This window comes from Equus quagga, chromosome 6, assembly GCF_021613505.1.
Source record: "Equus quagga isolate Etosha38 chromosome 6, UCLA_HA_Equagga_1.0, whole genome shotgun sequence".
Taxonomy (NCBI): Eukaryota; Metazoa; Chordata; class Mammalia; order Perissodactyla; family Equidae; genus Equus; species Equus quagga.
The window spans coordinates 101,462,083-101,481,692 of record NC_060272.1 but is presented as its reverse complement, the minus strand read 5'-3'; the positions used below and the strand labels follow the sequence as shown (position 1 = coordinate 101,481,692).

Here is a 19,610-nt window from a genome sequence, read left to right as displayed (position 1 = left end):
CATGAAGCTCTGATCTTTTCTGGGAAAAGGAAATGTCACTTCAAGTCAAAAAGAAAAATGTATTTGGAATCAAGAGGAATAATTGGTTTGTGCATCAAAAGGACAAATTCTGATCAATTGACAAATACATTAAAATTATTTGTAGGTGTTGGTCTAGATTGGTCTAAATTGGTATTGCTTTATAGAATATACATGGGTACTTAAAAGAGAAACTGTATCCCAAAGGATTTTTGGAAAGGCCAACATTACTCAAGAAAAGTAGGCTGGTGTCAGTGCCCCAGAAAGACACATTTGTACTTACATTCTTCTTGATATTACTCTCTCTTCCAAAAGCAGCACAATTACACAAGTCAAAAGCTTAGGAAATTTCTTTTCGTATTCCATGGTGCTAAACACAAAAATCTGGGAACCTTAGGTCATAGCTTCAGCTGATAACTGAGACCCAGAGGTGCAGGAGCTGAAAGCAGTACCAGAGTAATGTTTCACCCATTTGAGGCTAAGTGATTAGTGCATTGTACTCATGAAAGAAAGAATTCAGTTGGCTAATCCTGGAGGTGATTAAGGGTTTTCCTCTCTTCCAGGACCTCAGACTAACTGGTTGGAACTCATGTCGTGATCACTAGGAATGCACACTACCCCCAAATGAAAGACACTTCTCGGTCATCTCTCATGATGGTTCCTCTGCTTCCTCTCCATCTGGAAAGACTATGTTTCAGGGCCCCACAGGTCTCTACTTCCCAGTTTCTCAGTGGCAGCATCTTTCAGAGGAGCATATTTTTCTCCTCTAATTGAGTGTTTCATCTTTAGCCAAGGTCCTTTACTTAGGGTTCACGTAGGCCTTTTGAGAGTCCCAAAGCCAGTACAAAAAATTATTTTTCTTTGATTTTGTTCTTGTTTCCTTCAGAGTTATTTTTTGGAGGAATTTTTTTTAAGTTAAACATGCATTAAGATATTGGATCAGTCCTCTGTGCCACTAACTTGCATATAGGATAGCACAGGATACCTTGGTCATGGTCATTTTTATGCTTTGACCTTATTTTCTGTGTAATTAAATTAAATACATCCTTCTATTAGGATTATGTGTATCTGTATTTGTTTACATCCAGCCTAGCTTAAGTTAGAAAATGCTGAAGGAAAGAGCAATAAAAGTTCCTTCCATTGCAGAAAGTGCAAAAATCCAGTGCTTCTTGTGTACCAATTTTCTTGCCAGTGAAAGAATGAAGGTAACAAAGTTAAAGAATTATCTTTTGTGTTTTCCATTCAAAAAACACATCAGATGGTGTGGAAGTAGTTTGAGAACATTTGCTTTGATAAGACTTTAATTTCATCAAAACCTGGATTTGTTCTAGTTTTGCTTTGGAGCATCCTACTCAAGTATGTGTCTTATTGCCAAGACCCTCACACAATTGGAGTGACTGTGGTGGAGCCATGTTCTCTGGAAATGGTCAGACTTGTTTGTGGCTTAGAGCTGTGGGAGAAAGTGCATCATTTGTTCATGCAGCAAGTATATACTGAGCATCTACTAAGTTCTAGGCACTGTTCTGAGACCTGGACACAAAGCAGTGAACTGAACAAGGAAAATCTCTGCTTCTCTGTGTTTCAGAGGAGGGAGAAAGACAAACATAAAAAATAAGAAAATTATATAGTACGTTAAGAGGCAATTAAATGCTATGGAAAATAATAATTAGGGTATAGGAGTGAGGAGTGCCAGAAGAAAGGGATTGAAATTTGAAATAGTGTAGTCAGAATAAGCCTAATAGGAAAGGTAATATCTGAGCGAAGACTTAAAGGATGTGAGAGAGTAAGACAAGAAATTATATAGGGAAAAAGCCATTCCAGGCAGCGGGATTAGTACATGCAAAGGTCCTGAGGTGGTAGCATACCTACCATATTGCAAGAGCAGCATAGAGGCCAGTGTGGCCAAGCAACACAAAGAGAGTAAGGAGAAAGGTAGTAGGAGTCAGAGACTTAAGAGAATGGGCAGGAGATTGGATAGGGCCCTCGAGACAATAGTAAGGACTTCAGCTTTTACTCTGAGTGAAATGCTGAGCCAACCAATGGAAGGTTTTGAACAGAGGAGGCGTAAGACTTAGCTTTTGTTTTACAAGGATAGGTATGGATACCATGTTGGGATTAGGTAGTAGGGGACAAGGATAGAAGCAGGCAGACTAGTTGGAAAGTGTTGCATCGATCCAAGTGAGAAATGATAGAGGCACAGACCAGGGGGTAGCAATGGAGGTGGTGGGAAGAGAAATGACTGGATTCTAGACATACTGTGAAGGTAGAGCCAACAGGCATTCCTGACAGGCTGGATGTGGAGAGTGAGAGGAGGTGAGGAGTGGGACGTGACTCTCAGGCTTTGGGCTTGGGCAACTAGAAGGGGCAGAGTGGGCTTTAGGGTGAGGTTGTTAGGAGTTAGATTCGAACATGTTCAGTTTGAGATGTCAGTTTGACAGTAAGTGGAGATGCCCATGAGGCAGTTTCAATAAACCAGTCTAGATTTCAGCAAGGAGGTTGGAAATTTAAATTTGAGAAATGACAACATATATAGCATTTAAAGCCATGAAACAAGATGAGATGACCAAGGGAGTAAGTGAGAACAGAGAAATTCAGGATCTGGGCCTTGGAGCGCTCCAAGGTCAGAAGGTCAGAGAAGAGAGGGTGAATGAGCAAGGGAGCGACCAGTGAGATGGAAGAAACCGGGAGAGTACAGTGTCCTGCAAGGCAAGATAGGAAAGTACCTCTAGGAGGCGGGAGTGACGTGCTGCATCCAGTGATAAGGTGAACAAGGATGACAAGGACCAAAAATTGTCCATTGGTTTTAGTAATGAGGTTGTCATTGGTGAGCACTCCAGAAACATGGACAGTATTTTTCCTAATATTTTAAAGCAGATCATGGGGATGACTGGTTGATGAAGGCCACATCCCTTGGCTCTGATGGCCCATTTTTCAGGGTGACAACTTTACTGAGTGAAACATGGGGAAGGGGTTGCACAGTGCATACAATTTGATCAGACCAAATTGGACAGGATTCTTTCTCCCACTCTTTCAATATCCTGTAGGACTTCTCAGGTCTGTGTTTGTGGAAATAGGGGAAAGGGAAAGAAGGAATGCCTTGAAGAAGAATAGACGGAGCTGCCAATCAATTCTGGTTGGGATTTCTCAAGCACTGTATTCTGGGAGGTGACTAAAGCTGGTTGATTAAACTTCAAACTATAAAGAAAGATGCCCTAGAAACCATTTCATTTGCATGCATTATTTGGGATCTCTTTCTTTTTTGCCCCAAGTCAGCCATTAATTTCTGCATGAAATAATGAGTCATAACACTAAGTAAAGATTATTTTTTACATCATGTATGTAAAAAGATCAGTAGTGGCAAAGAAGAAAATAAAATTGCATGCAAACATTTGTGCATATTTTTTTCTGGTGGAAGAAATATAAACTTTTCATCAAATGATCAAGTAAGAACTACTGATGTAGAGTACAGTGCCTTTTTAAAAAATGGGCTTTAGGAGCACAAGATTATATTACTGGTGCATTATTCTAGAAATTACTATTCATATATTGCCTTATTTCAGTGGCATGATGATAATTGTTTAATACCAACTGGCTCTATTTTGGAGAGGTGGGGCCTGATTGTAGCTATGGCTCATTTTTGTGGTGTAAATACTTCCATCATGGCCCATTGCAAACTACCAGTGTTCAGTCTTTTGGACTTATCGACAGAAGTCAGACAATTGACTCTTGGGACCCAGTGGAAACTAGCGCCAGCACACCACTACTTTATTTACCTGCAGACTAATCCTGCTTCTGCCTGAAATCAGAGAATTAAAAAGCAAACCAAACTTAGGAAAGGAAAATGGAAATGGAAAGGCTTATATACTATATATCATATAGTATATGATATATATTGTACATAATATACAAAATATCATATATAATTATATCAAATGTTACATAAATATGTCTTCAAGGCTAAAAGAAATGTCACAAAAATTTTTGGGAAAGAGGGCAGGACAGGAAACTAATGTTTGAATATGTGTTAACATGTGTGCCATATGCCCACATGTATTTAATTCTCACAACTCTGTAGCACAGGTACTATTAACCCTTTTCCTTTTGTTTACAGTTTTATTGAAGAATAATTAACATACATCACTGTATAAGTTTAAGGCATTCAGCACGATGATTTGATTTCCATATATTGTGAAATGATTACCACAATAGGTTCAATTAACATCCATCTTCTCATATAGACACAATAAAAAGAGAAAAAAAGGAGAAGAATTTCCTCCTTGAGATAAGAACTCTTAGGATTTACTCTCCTAATAACTTTCCTACATATCGTACAGCAGTATGAACTATAGTCATCATGCTGTACATTACATCGCTAGTACTTATTTATCTTATAACTGGAAGTTTGTACCTTTTGATCACCTTCCAGTTCCTCCTTTCCCCACCCTCTGCCTCTGGTAACCACAAGTCTGATCTCTTTTTCTGTGAGTTTGTTTTTTCATTCTTTTTAGAGTCCACATGTAAGTGAGCTCATACAGTAGTTGTCTTTCTCAGACTTCGTTCACTTAGCGTAATGCCTTCAAGGTCCATCCATGTTGTTGCAAATGGTAGGATTTCCTCATTTTTTTATGGCTGAATAATATTCGGTTGTATATATATTTATACCACAGCTTTTTTATCCATTCATCCATCCACGGACACTTAGGTTGTTTCTGTGTCTTGAGTATTGTGAATAATGCTGCCATGAACGTGGGGTGCAGATGTCTTTTCAACTTAGCGTTTTCATTTCCTTTGGATATATTCCCAGAAGTGGAATTGCTGGATCATATCGTAGTTCTATTTTTTATTTTTTTGAGGATCCTCCATACTGTTTCCCCTGGTGGCTGTACTATTAATTGTTATTTTTAAATAAGTACAGGTTCAGAGAGGATAATTCATTAGACCAGGATCACGCAGACTATATTAGAGCCAAGACTTGAACCCAGATCTGTCCGACTACCAAATCCGTGCTCTCTCCCCTAAACCAGTGTCTGGAAGATCCCGAATATTGTCCGTGAATTAGTAGGATAAATTCTGATGTGTTAATCACCACGTCAGGGGCATAATACTAGTACGTTAATTAGCTCTTATATATTAAACTAAATTATTAAATGAAAAAAATGATTTTGATGATCTAAATTTTGTAGCATATTTATTGTCCTTGGATTATACATATTCTCCAAAATTATAAAATCCTTTATCAGTACTGTAGTAGAGTCACCCATTTACTGTAATTTGTTTCCAGGAACACTACTCAAAAGAGAAAGAAGACACTATAGTTTGTGTCCTTTCTAACAATGCCTGATTTTGCATTGCTCTCAAGGCTACTACATGTACATTGAGGCCTCACACATGGTGTGTGGACAGAAAGCACAACTCGTGTCCTGGTCTCTGCGAGGAGTCACTGGAAAACACTGCTTGACGTTTTTCTACCACATGTATGGAGCAGGGACTGGCCTGCTGAGCGTTTATTTGAAAAAGGAAGGTGACAGTGGAGAGTCCCTCTTATGGAGAAGAAGAGGTGAGCAGAGCATTTCCTGGCTACGAGCGCTGGTTGAATACAGCTGTGACAGGCAACACCAGGTAAGACAAAAGAGCTAAGAATCAAGCGATGGAGATCGTTCCTATAAGCTTCTGAAGTTTTTCGTTTTTTTGCTACCAGAGAGAATGTTTTGTTCTTTTCCAGGGTCATAGATAAAGGCAGTACTTGTTTAAGAGTAAACATAATTAGTCTATATTGATTAAATCTAAGCAGGGAATGGGAAATTAGGCAGAGAGAAAAAGCTTTGGGTATTTATGCGTAAAGTGATTTTTGCAATTCAGTGATGAAAGTGTATCTATTTTTGTCTTGGTACATTATGAGTGTCAAGTATATTCTATGTGTCCTGCAGATCTCCAAAACAGAGTCTCCCTTTCTTCTAAACATGGTTGTTGCAGCTGTGTCTTTCACTCATCATTACTCACATGCAAGGGCTTTTGTATAAGACCCTATTTAACAGAGTATATGGTCCAGAGTGAATTTTTAAGCCTCTGGCTGCATTGATGTGGAAGAAACTGAGTCTTGATCCTAAGGCCTGGGTCTTCCCTTGAGTCCTCTCATGTGCTGTAGAGACCTCCATCCTACAGGGTCCCGATTATCAGGGAGTCTGAGCAGCCATAGGAAAGAGCCGTTTAAATTCCAGTTGGTGAGACTGAGCAGCCAATCTAGTCTAAAGATCAGCAGCAGCCTCTTGACAGCCACCGACTTCACCTGCCTGCCATGAGCCCATGCTCCAGAAAGCTCTGAGGAGATAACCTTCAGACCCCTGATTGTTTCTGAAATTGTTCTCTAGAATTCTCAGGTGTGACCTTCAAGTAAAAGCCCCACTTCTTCCTCATGCTTGCATCTGGCTGATGAACCCCCTGGACCAGCACCACTCGGCTTTAACCACTGGCTGCTTGGTCTAAGCCCAAATCTTCCTGGGAGGAGGTATCCAAAATAAGACTTGATTTGACACCACCCCACAACCAAAATTAATTTTCTACAGATCTAAATGGGAAGGGATTGCAGAAGCTTAGGTGGCCAGGTGGCAGTGCCGTCTAGGGTGCTGCATGGGTAAGGAACAAATTACAGAGGGAAGATTTCCTTTTATCCAGGAATGGCCCATTGTCTCAGCATGGATAAAGCTGTCTAGAAATTTAGTAAAGAATGACAGATACCCCCAGGAATGATTCTGTTAGTGATTTAATGTCTGTTTACAGAAGGAGAGTGGATCACTTAGGAACTTACTAGTATAATTGATCATCATTCAGAGGGGTTGGATTAATTTTGTTAAGCTCTTAGGGAACTCATACTGATACCCTATTCAAATGTTCTCAAAGTGTAGTCCTGAGACCAACAGCAACACCCAAAATGCAAATTCACCTGAAATGAAATTTACCTGAAATGCACATTCTCAGACCCAGCCTCAGAACTACTGAACTGGAAACTCTCGGGGTGGGGCCCAGCAATCTGTGTTTTAATAAGCCCTCCTGGTGATTCTGATGCACCCTAAAGATGGAGAATCTCTGTTCTAGACTAAATGAATCTAAGTCTCTCTGGTAAGGCCTGAGCATTGATGTTTTTTAAAACCCCTAAATGATACTGATGCCCAGATTTCTAGGATCTGAGTTTTGGGGAACAGGTGACTTCTCAGCATCTAAGTCCAGGGGGTTGGGTATCTGGCCTTGCATGTACAGGCATACCTCATTTTATTGCACTTCGCTTTATTGTACTTCGCAGATATTGTGTCTTTTTACAAATTGAAGGTTTGTGGCAACCCTGCATCAAGCACCATTGTTCCGACAGCAGTTGCTCACTTCAAGTCTCTGTATCACATTTTGGTAATTCTTGCAATATTTCAAACGTTTCCATTATTGTATTTGTTATGATGAGCTGTGATCAGAGCTTTGATGTTACTGTTGTAACTGTTTTGAGGTGCCACAAATTGCAAAACTCCATTTCAGACAGCGAGCTTAATAAATGTGTGTTCTGATTGCCCTGTTAACAAGCTGTTCCCCCATCTCTCTCCCTCTCCTCGGGGCCCCCTATTCCCTGAGACACAGAAGTATTGAAAATAGGCCAATTAGTAATCCTACAATGGCCTCTAAGTGTTCAGGTGAAAGGAAGAATCACGTCTCTCACTTTAAATCAAAAGCTAGAAATGATTAAGCTTGGTGAGGAAGGCGTGTTGAAAGCCACGATAGGCAGAAGGCTAGGCCTCTTGTGCCAAACAGTTAGCCAAGTTGTGAATGCAAAAGGGAAGTTTTTGAAGGAAATTAAAAGTGCTACTCCAGTGAACACACAAATGACAAGAAAGCAAAATAGCCTTATTGCTCATATGGAGAAAGTTCCAGTGGTCTGGATAGATCAAACCAGCTGCAACATTTCCTTAAGCCAAAAGTTAATCCAGAGCAAGGCCATAATTCTTCAATTCTGTGAAGGCTGAGAGAGGTGAGGAAGCTTCAGAAGAAAAATTGGAAGCTAGCGGAGGTTGGTTCATGAGGTTTAAGGAGAGAAGTTATCTCAACAACAAAAGTGCCAGGTGAAGCAGCAAGTCCTGATGGAGAAGCTGCAGCAAGTTATCCAGATCTAGCTAAGATAATTAATGAAAGTGACTACACTAAACAACAGATTTTTAATGTAGATGAAATAGCCTTATAATGGTAGAAGATGCCAGCTAGGACTTTCATAGCTAGAGAGAAGTCAATGCCTGGCTTCAAACTTCAAAGGACAGGTTGACTTTCTTGTTAGGGGCTAATGCAACTGATGACTTTAAGCTGAAGCCAATGCTCATTTACCACTCCAAAAATCCTAGGACCTTTAAGAAGTATGCTAAATCTACTCTGCCGATGCTCCATAAATGGAACAATAAAGCCTGGATGACAGCACGTCTGTTTACAGCGTGGTTTCCTCACTATTTTAAGCCCACTGTTGAGTCCTACTGCTCAGAAGAAAAGATTTATTTCAAAATATTACTGCTCATTGACAAGGCACCTGGTAACCCAAGAGCTCTGATGGAGATGTGCAATGAGATTAATGTTGTTTTCATGCCTGCTAACACAATATCCATTCTGCAGCTCATGGATCAAGGAGTCATTTTGACTTTCAAGTCTTATTATTTAAGAAATACATTCTGTAGGCTACAGCTGCTGTAGATAGTTATTCCTTTGATGGATATGGGCAAAGTAAATTGAAAACCTCCTAGAAAGGTTTCACCATTCTAGATGCTGTTAAGAACATCATGATTCATGGGAAGAGGTCAAAATATCAACATTAACAGGAGTTTGGAAGAAGTTGATTCCAACCCTCATGGATGACTTTCATGGGTTCAAGACTTTGGTGGAAAAGCTAACTGCAGATATGGTAGAAATAGCAAGAGAACTAAAATTAGAAGTGGAGCCTAAATTGCTGCAATTTCATGATAAAACTTTAACAGATGAGGAGTTGCTTCTTATGGATGAGCCAAAACACGGTAGTTTCTTGAAATGGATTCTACTCCTAGTGAAGATTGTTGAAATGACACCAAATGATTTAGAATATGATGTAAACTTAGTTGATAAAAGCAGCGGCAGGGTTTGAGATGATTGACTCCAATTTTAAAAGAAGTTCTACTCTGGGTAAAATGCTGTCAAACAGCATTGCATGCTACAGAGAAATCGTTTGTGAAAGGAAGAGTCAATCAATGCAGGAAACTGCATTGTTGTCTTATTTTAAGAAATTGCCACAGCTACCCCAATCTTCAGCAACCACCACCCTGATCAATCAGCAGCCATCAACATCGAGGCAAGACGCTCCACCAGCAAAAAGATTATGACTCGCAAAAGGCTCAGATGATGGTTAGATTTTTAGCCATAAAGTGTTTTTTAATTAAGTTATGTACGTTGTTTTTTAAGACATAATGCTACTGCACACTTAATAGACTACAGTATAGTGTAAATTTCACTTTTATATGCACTGGGAAACCCAAAAATTCATGTGACTCTCTTTGTTGCAGTAGTCTGGAACTAAACCCGCAATATCTTGGAGGTATGCCTGGGTGGCTGGTGGTTTGAAATGTTTTTCAAGCACAAAGTAGTTCATCTGGGGTGGCATCTTGGGGTGTTCAAGTTCAAAGGGTGCAGAATGGCCTGAGAAATTTTTAGCTCACAATGTGGAAAGACTCCAGACCATTCCCTTTGGCTTCGAGTAGAACAGATATGAATCTGCCATGAGAAAGTTTCTTCTGGGTTCAGTGAGTCCCTGAGGAATCCTAAATGACTGTCTGGAGACCGGGCTGAACTACTTTCTCCAAAACATCCTAGTGTCTAATAAAACACAGATACGCCCATGTGCAAATAGATTGGCCATCTTCTACATGCTAGGCACTTACATTGCTAAGAGCTGTACCTAAATTCTTCCAATTGATCTCATAGCTCCTCTTTACAGATGGGGAAAACTAAATGTCTAGCTGGTAAATGTCAGGGTGGTAATTCAATCCCAGATCTGACTGTTTCCAAAGATTGGATCCCTAAGCCACTGTTCTACACTCCCTCCTACCATAGAAGTCCCCAAATACACTCATTCCTCTGGGTATCACGAGCACTAGGTGATCTTGGAGAAATCTCATCCTCTCCGAGATTTTATACATTTTCAAAATGGGGCAATAATTCCTGCCATGCTGACATCACCAGAGTTAGAGTGAGGGTCAAATGAGATTATGTTTATGAAAGGATTTTATGAACTTTAAAGTACCAAAATATAAAAAGATGTTATTGCTTCTATATTCCCTTCCGGATCTCTCTGGTCTCTCATTCATACCATGTCAGACCTGGTATTCTCAATAGCTACATCAGGCATCCAGACTGAGCTCCTGTAGTATGAGGTCAAAATATCTCATTTTAATAAATATTTATTGATCACTTGCTATTCTAAGTGCTAGGGATCCTGCAATGAGCATAACATATAAAGTTCCTACTCTTTTGGAGTTTACATTCTAGTGGAGGAGAGGTAGAAAATGTAAACCAGAAATATATAGTATAGCATCAGGCAATAATTAGTGCTATGAAAAAGAACAAGTCAAGCTGATCAGGTAATGAGGTCAAAGAAATATCAGGGCATCATCATGAAAGGCTTTCAACGATGTGGTAGACTTTGAAATTTATTCCAAAAGCAAAGAGAAACGATCAAATGGCTTTAAGGTAATATGATCTGATTTACATTTTAAAACAATCGCTCCAGCGACTGCCTGGAGAGTAGACGGTAGGGCAGCAAGGAGACTTTGGGGGTTACTGCAGTAATCCTGGCAAGAGGAGTGGTGGCTCAGGCTATGCGGCCGAGGCGAGAGTCATCAGAAGCCCACAGAACTTCCTTATGGGTGGAATGTGGGGTTTGAGAGAAAGAGAGGGGTCAAGATGATTCCAAAGTTTTGGGCCTGAGCAACTGCTGGAATGGAGTTGCCAGTTATCGAGGTGAGGAAGACTTTAGGTGGAGCAGATCTGGAGGAATGAGGACAGTGTGTGCAGGAGGAAAATTAACAGGTGGATTTTGTTTGGGCTTGCTAATTTTTTGATGTCTACTAGACATCCAAGTGGGCCTGTCAAGTGAACAGCAGATGAGACTGGAGTTCAGGGAAAAGAACAGAGCTAGAGAAGTAAATGTGTACATCATCAGTGGGGGTGGGCAGGTGTGGATGATTTTTAGAATGCTATACTACTGTTGCCATTTGAAACATCCTACACGGGAAATATGTGAGTGGCCTCCTGATGACATTCCAATCATCAGATTATCCTTGTAGAAGAAATGCACCAAGTGGCAAAGTTTTAATCACGCTCCTTCTTAAGGGATTGATTAAAGTACTAAGCAGAACCTGACTCACGATTGATCAAAAACACAAAATGATTTTATTTCCGTTGGGTTCTTTGCTTACCTTTCCTCTGCTCTCAGGTATTTTCCTCCCTGGTTTCTTATATTTTGATGCCATTGAAACAAAGAGTTAGACAGATTCTTAGCTCACAGAAATATTTGCATCATTCATTTTGTTCATTATACTGTCTAACATTTACTAGGGATTATTATGTGCTGGGTACTTAGCTAAGACCAGCTCTCTGAATTTTCTTGCTCATGATGCCCTTAGTCTCAGTGGATTTTTCCTAGTGCCCCCAGACCAAAAGAAATACTGAACAGTTCCATTTATTAAGTAGATGGGTCCAAACAGCTTAATAAGTATTTATGTCCTAATGACTTAGTAGCCATTTGAAAAAATAATACACTTAAATTGAAAGAAAAAATAACATTTTTATCTAATTCTTAAACAACCACAATTTACTAATAGAATGTGTATCTGTAATACAAGGGGAAAATCATAATGCTATAGAATGGTTATCATTCAGGTATTAAGGAAATTCAAAGGAGAAAGTTGTATGAAATCAAGTGTTTGGCCCAACCACAAACTATTCAGAATATAATTCCATCAGGGCCAATCTATTATGCTTCTATTGCAGACTTGGAGGCCAAAAAATAGATTGTATTGTCCACAAAACCAAAATGCTTTATTAACTGCACTCATATATCCTCCTATCTAGATGCATTAGGACGGTTATTTTTCTCTTCTTGCTACTTATTTGGATTCTTGTTTAGGATTGTGTCCTTTGAATTTTTATTAAGGTTTTTTTTTGCCACATTTCTGTCATTAAAGCTTCTCTGAGTCATTAATTTCAAGATAGTTTCATATGCTTATTAATTATCCAGTTTATGTTCTTCGATTTAATTTAAATCGTAAACTAGTCCAATGGGGAGTCATTTGCTCATAAAATGAGTAGAGCAAATGTGTTTTCTGGACAATTTTCATTACCCACAAGCCTCCCTGGAGTATTCAGTCGTTTATTAACCATTATTGGGGCAGCCTTGGAGCTGGGAATGTAATCTGTTTTCCCTAGAACCTGAATATTTGGTAGTTGTTTTCTTCTCACAATCTAAAGTCGTGAAACTGGTTCCCTCTTCTTCCTGGCCTGTGTCTTGGATGTTATGGTATTTAATACGATAAGTGAGCCATTGTCTTTTTGGTAAATTTAATTATTATGCTTTGCTGTTCATACATGGGTCTCATCAGTCATAGTAAATTCTTCCACCTAGTACCAGTATCAAAGGCAGATTTATGGAGAACCTAAGGAAGCTTAAGCTTCTGGGCCCATCACTTTCGTAGGCCCTATGAGTGCTGGGAGTAGAATGTTCTAGGTAGGGAGGGGAAAACAGGTTGCCACCTCTAGGAAGCATCTCTAGCTGAGCATTTCTGTGCAATTGCCTAAAGAGATCTCAGAAGAAGGGGGCCTGAGTGTCCAAGGCTCTAGTAATTTGTTGTGAATTTTCTTTAAATTCCAAATAAGTATTCTCTTTTGTAACTAAATTTGAATTTATGATTTTGTATTCGTTTCCTTAAAAGGGGCCCCAAGAGCGATCTAAACTTCTAGACCCACACAGTTTGGATTTGCCCCTGACCAGCTTTGTTTTATCAGAATGACTCTATTTCTAAATTCAAACTTCATTATTTTTCAGATAATTTTTGAAGCCATTCGGGGAGTGTCAATAAGAAGTGATATTGCCATTGATGATATTAAATTTCAAGCAGGATCCTGTGCAGGTAACAACATTTTTCCTGATTATATAAACTTGATGGAAAAGGGATTTTGCAATAGTCTCAAATCATAAGAATGCAAATTACACATTTTTATACACTAAAAATAGAGAAAACAATTATTGTCTATTTGTCTTTCCTGACAGAAATGGAAGATATAACTCAACAATCATCAGGGTATTCTGAGGATTTAAATGAAATTGAGTATTAAAACGTGATCTGGATTGGATTAACTAAACAAAAGCCATACCTCTCTTCAATCAAAATGAAAAGAAAACAAATGAATACTGGACAGTCTTAACCATTTCATAAGTTATAAAATGACTTCAAGCACTCTTTCCATTACTTTTGCAAAAAATACTGACTCAGGGCTTTTTTTTTTTTTTTCTTTTTGCATATGACAACTGTTACTAGACGTACAGGCTGCTAGTTTTGCATAGATCATTCATCTTAATTTTGGTACCAGTTAAAAATACAAATGTACTATATTGTAGTCATTTGAAGTAGGCAAATAGACGGCACAATCAAAATGAGATGTGCTCACTTAAATCTGCATTCAGTGAATGTATTGGGAGGAGAATAGGTCTTGTGGGTTTCCTTTTGAAATTCAAGTATCGTAAGTATTTTTAAAGTAATAATGTGAGGTGTCATTCTGCAGAATGAATGCAGTTTTTCATGGTAACAAGTTAGTCTAAGAAAATGAAGTCTTATTTTCTGTATTTTATTCCTAGAAATGGAGTATTAATTTTTAAATATTTTTACCATATGTGATAACAAAGGATCATTCATGAATGTCCCAGGGTATGTCAGTATTAATTAATGCTGTATTACAAGACAATGCTACCTTCTTTTTTCTTCTTTGAACTACTTTTGGAAGTCACTATAAACACATGGATATAAATTGCACTCTTTTTTTGTACAGCAAGCTTGAAAATGTTTATGTACACACACCCAAAAATTTTTAGAATGTGTTAAAGAATTTTACTGATTTTTATAATAAATGTTTTGGTAAGGTTTTGAGTAATACGAATTCAAGCAGATATACTAAACTACTGCTTTTTATTTACATGTTTAGAAAATTGTATATACATGTTTGTATACCCAAACAGCTGTTATGAAATTATAAGATTACCTAATAAAAGGTAATTTGAAAATCTTTTCGCTGACAGTTAACTCATTTCTACATTATTTCTCTTTGTCAGAATATCTTCACTACATAACTGCAGATTATAATTTGAATCTCTGCTCCGCTACAACTGAATACTTCTTAAGCCTTTTATTAGTGACTATGTAAGCACTGCATACATTGATGCAGTAATTAATTTTTTTTTTCAGGGAGATTATCCCTGAGCTAACATCCACTGCCAATCCTCCTCTTTTTTTGCTGAGGAAGATTGGCCATGAGCTAACATCCATGCCCATCTTCCTCTACTTTATATGTGGGACACCTACCACAGCATGGCTTGCCAAGCGGTGCATAGGTCCGCACCTGGGATCTGAACTGATGAACCCCGGGCCGCCAAAGCAGAGCACACAAACTTAACTGCTGTGCCACCAGGCCGGCCCCTGCAGTAATTAATTTTTAAAAAGTGTTTTATTTCATATAAACAATCTAAATTTTTCCTCAAATTTTATATTATTAGAATTTAAATTCTGTGAGGATAAGGATTCTTGCCTGTTTTGTTTACTTTGCTAGTCTCAGTACTCAGAAAAAATATCTGGTATATATTAGGTGCTCAACAAAGAAATACTTGTTGAATGAATGAATGAATTTAACCCTCCCAACATCCTCCGAGATGGAGATATTATCTCTTTTTACAGATAGGGAAAATGAGGCTCAGAAGAGTGAAAAAATTCTTAAGATTCCACAGCTGTTTTTTTATTTTATAGTCCGGGTCTGTCTGCCCCAAAGCCCATACCACTCACTGCTTTGTGCGGCCAAAATCCATTGTTCTCATGGAGTTGGGAGGTTTTCCCACCAAGAATGTCAGAACCCATAAATTAATCTGTAAAGAGCATTACACTTCCCTGAACACCACATTCTTTAGAAAACAAAAAACACTCAACTATACAAAATAAACATCTGAGGTTTATGGGGAAAATAGACTTTTATAGAAAGCAAAATTTTGTGAATCAAATCCTTTCTACTCAATGATTAATTACTCAGAGTGGGGAAATCCCTAGATGGAGTTGGGACATTGGGAAGGAAGATTTCAAGATGATGACCAATTCACCAGCATGCTAGACATGATAATCTCCTGACAGTATTATCCCTGTCCAGAGCTTAGTTATATTTGCTGAATAAAGAAATGAAGATTGTATCTCCAGGACCTAACACAGTATCTGGTACATAGTCAAGGGTTTATACCTCGTGGTGAATGAATGAAGTAATTCACCAGCCTCCTTGCTTATGGATTGCATAAATCCATGTTAATAATCATAGCGAACATTTATTGAATACTTACTATTTTCAGACATTGCTCAAAGAGATTTATATGAATTTTCTTATTTAATCCTGATAATAACCCATGAAGTAGATCTAATGATATTTCCCTTTTATAAATAAAGAAACTGAATCTCTCCAAGTTCAGGGGCTAGTATAGGGCTTGGGTTTGAACCTGGTCTGTTTCGCTGACAAACCTGTGTTCTAATCCTTATACGACTGCCTCCTGCACCTGCCTGCTCGCCTACCAACTCCACCCCCAATACCAGTTTAAACTCTGCCAAAGGTTCCAAGTTTCCCTCCCTCGAGAGGATTTATTGGCTATCAAAATTGCCCCAAAGTTTGCCAAACCAGAACGACTACTTGGGACACCAGCTTTGGGAACTGAGGGGGCGAAAGGTGGGGGTTTGGGGCTAGTTATTGACTTAGGGCAGAAAGGAAGGAGGTAATGATTACCACTTGTTGCTAAGACACACTCTAAAGTTCATAGAAGAGAGGAGGTGGAAGGGGAGAGAGCGGATTAATTTACCCTCCCTCAATTATACTCCTTTGGCAAGATGTGCTGTTTGGATGCTTCTTTTCCTTTTCCAGGTTGCTCTTGGCATTCATTTAAACTGTACTTCACCTGGATGAAATATGGAAGGATAGTAAGCACCATACAGTTTTCTCAAGTTTAGAAATGCCCTAGGGGAAGGCACGCTAATAGCGACTGCTTCACAACTTAAACCCAGTGTTTGCATTTATTCCAGTTCTTACCTAAACACACAAGTGCTTCAGATAGAAACTACTTTTCACACAAATTGCCTTCTCTCCTATAATTTGCTGTCTAAGTTGGAGATTATTTATGGATAGAGGGGAGTGAAGGACAGGATACCAAGAAAATAGTGGCTCTGATGCAAGGTCTGGTTTAATATGGAAGAAGAAAAACTTCAGCAAAGATTTGTTGAGAAATCTATGCTCCAGCCATTCTACCAAGCATGGAGGTTACAAAGATGCTCATGTACTGGTGAGGAAAACAGAGATCTAAACCGGTCAGGCCCATTCAGAGTGCTAAGTACCATGAGGTGAGATGTCCAGGGTGCTCTCGGAGGGCCGGGGAGGGGCGTCTGACCAGGGAGGCTGTGGTCTGGGCAGAGCAGTGAGAACCAACAGACACCTATTAGTGTTCCAGGTGCCCAGATGGATGTCTTCTGTCACTCTCTGAGGGCCATGACATGGGCTCTTTGACTTCTTATTTCCATGCAGGGGACATGTTTTCCCATGTGATTTAACCAGAACTGGGGAAAAAAAATGTTTTCATAACGGATCATTCTTATGTTGCATTTTCAACATATGGATTACTATAACGAGGTGCTACAGTGTAGTGATTAAGTGCACAGTTTCCGCTTCAGGCTGTCTCAGTTTAAATCCTGGCTTTGCCACTTAAAGGCTTTGTGACTGAGGGCATGTCACTTACCCCTTCTCTGACTCCTATGCCTAGTCTGCAATATGGGGCAAATACTTGTCCCTACTTAAGGATGCTATAGAGATTAATGAAAATAATACATATAAGCCCTTGGTGTCTGACACACAAAAGCCATTCTAGTTTATATTCTAAGGTTTGAGTGAAATTTTTGGATAAATTGCAGTATTTTTATGTATTCTTTCTTTACAAAGGAATTGTGAGTTTATAGTGCCATCTTAAGGATAAAGCAACCATATAATCTTGTCGTTTTATCAGCTTCTTTTTCTTTATTACCAGCAATCCAGGATCATTTTAACGAGCACCTGGGGAATGCCCTCCTCTGCTCTTCCTGCTCCAGCCACTCTTAGTGGTTCTTCCGTGCTGCTTACCCTGTGTACATACCCCTAGCAGAATTGATCACCCTAAGCCTAAAGTCTTTTTTCTACATCCGTGTGTCTCCTCAAGGATGGTCGCTTATTCAATTTTGTAACCCCGCTGCCTAGCATACTCGGCAAATATTTCTGGATTAAGTAAACAAATGCTCAATAAAAGCATTTGTTTAGTATGAGTATGTGTGTGGTTTCCAAAAAATAACAAGGGATATAAAGAGTCTCTTTGGTCCATCAAAATTTCATGGTCTTGGGGCCAGCCTAGTGGTGTAGTGGTTAAGTTAGTGGACTCTTCTTCAGCAGCCCTGGGTTTGTCGTTTTGGATCCTGGGTGTGGACCTACACACCACACATCAAGACAGACTGTGGCGGTGTCCCATATATAAAGTAGAGGAGGATTGGCACAGATGGTAGCTCAGCGACAATCTTCCTCAAGCAAAAAGAGGGAGATTGGTAACAGATGTTAGCTCAGGGCCAATCTGCCTCACCAATAATAATAAGAATAAGAATAATTATCATTATTCTTATTATTCATGGTCTGGAAATCCACACACTAAAAATTTAACATGAACATATGCCCCTGGCCATTGAGCCTAGATGATGCAGTCTCAGTCTCCAAGGACACAGAGCAGGGTGAAGAGGGATGGACAATGGATATGACAGGGCAAGCAGAGAAAAACCAGCACAGAATCTTTAAATCTCCTAAGGCATTTTCTCATCTTAGAGTGTTATCTTTGATCTCCAATAATGGGGACTGTGGCATCTTTCTTGTGATCGTAATAAGAATGAACAGAAATTTCTCCATTAATTATGATGTGTGCTCTAGGTTTTTGATATATAGCATTTATCAAGTTAAGAAACTTCAGTTCCATTCATAGTTTTCTAAGAATTTATTAAAAAGAGACATTGAACTTAGATGTTTCTTTGCATATGTTGAGATAATATAATTTGTCCCTTTTAAACTTTTAATATGGTGAATTACATGGACACATTATAGATTTTTCTCTTTTTTTCTCATTTAAAAATAGCTTAACTTTTCATGTGAAACATAATTTAAAAGAGTAATAGAATAGTAATGTAAAAGAATATAGAACACATATGTAAGTGTTAAGGAGTAATAATAAAATGAACACTCACATACCATTGATACAGCATGAGAAATAGAACATTCTCAATAACTTTGAAGTGTCCTATGGACTACACCCCAATCAAATTGTCTTCCCTTTCCCAGAGAGGTAACCATTATCCTAAAATTCAAGTTAATCATAATCATTTGTCTCCTTGTTCTTTTGTGGTCCTAACTCATATATATGCATCCTAACAATATATTGCTTAGTTTTGGTGGTTTTTAAAAATTATACACATGAAATCATTGTATATATATTCATCCATAATTTTTCTTTTTTGCTCAAAATTATGTTTTGAGATTCAGCCATGTTGAATTTCCAGCCGTAGTTAATTCATTTTCACTGTGGCATAGTATTCCATTGAATGATTATACTGTGATTTATTAATCCATTCTAGTGTTGATGAATATTTGGGTTGTGTCTAGTTTTTGCTATTGTGAACAATGCTCATACAAGTACCCGGGTACCAGTATGAATTTTGTTCGGTTATTAGATGTCTAGCATATGAATAGCAGGTTTGTACGAAAGGTACACTTTACTAAATGATGAGAAACTGCTTGCCAACTGGCTGCACTAATCTACACTCCCCTTACCAGTACAAATGAGTGCCAAACTTTACTTTTTGTCAATCTGATAATTATGAAATTTATTTCATTGAGGTTTTAATTTGCATTTCTCTAATTATGAATTAAATTGAGCAGCTTATCGTATTTTCTATGACCATTCATGTTTCACCTTATGCAAAATGCCTGTTTGTTTTGCCAGTTTTTCTTTTGAGCTATGTATCTTTTTCTTATAGATTTGTAGGAATTCTCTAATATTCCAGATACTAAGCTTCTGTTTGATTTTAAATGTTGCAAATATCTTTTTTCTAGCTTGTGACTCCCTCCTTCCCACTCATATTATGTGAATTTGATCATGAAAGGCCTTAGTTTTTTTGTTTTGTTTTGTTTTTTAAAGATTTTATTGTTTTCCTTTTTCTCCCCAAAGCCCCCCAGTACATAGTTGTATATTCTTAGTTGTG

General features: G+C 38.5%; 1 protein-coding gene across 3 annotated transcripts in view; it reads left to right on the top strand.

Moving 5' to 3' along the window:
* Nucleotides 1–14,335, top strand: part of MAMDC2 (MAM domain containing 2) — a 156,115-nt gene extending 141,780 nt beyond the window's left edge. For 2 of the 3 annotated variants that reach the window (XM_046665078.1, XM_046665080.1), the window contains 3 exons: nucleotides 5,378–5,637; nucleotides 13,106–13,190; nucleotides 13,331–14,335. In XM_046665078.1, the coding sequence (XP_046521034.1) occupies nucleotides 5,378–5,637; nucleotides 13,106–13,190; nucleotides 13,331–13,395 (410 nt within the window). In that variant the 3' untranslated portion in view covers nucleotides 13,396–14,335. Of the gene's footprint in view, nucleotides 1–5,377; nucleotides 5,638–13,105; nucleotides 13,191–13,330 lie in introns of those variants that run through there. The other variant, XM_046665081.1, reaches the window with a different exon arrangement.
* Nucleotides 14,336–19,610: the final 5,275 nt, after the last annotated feature.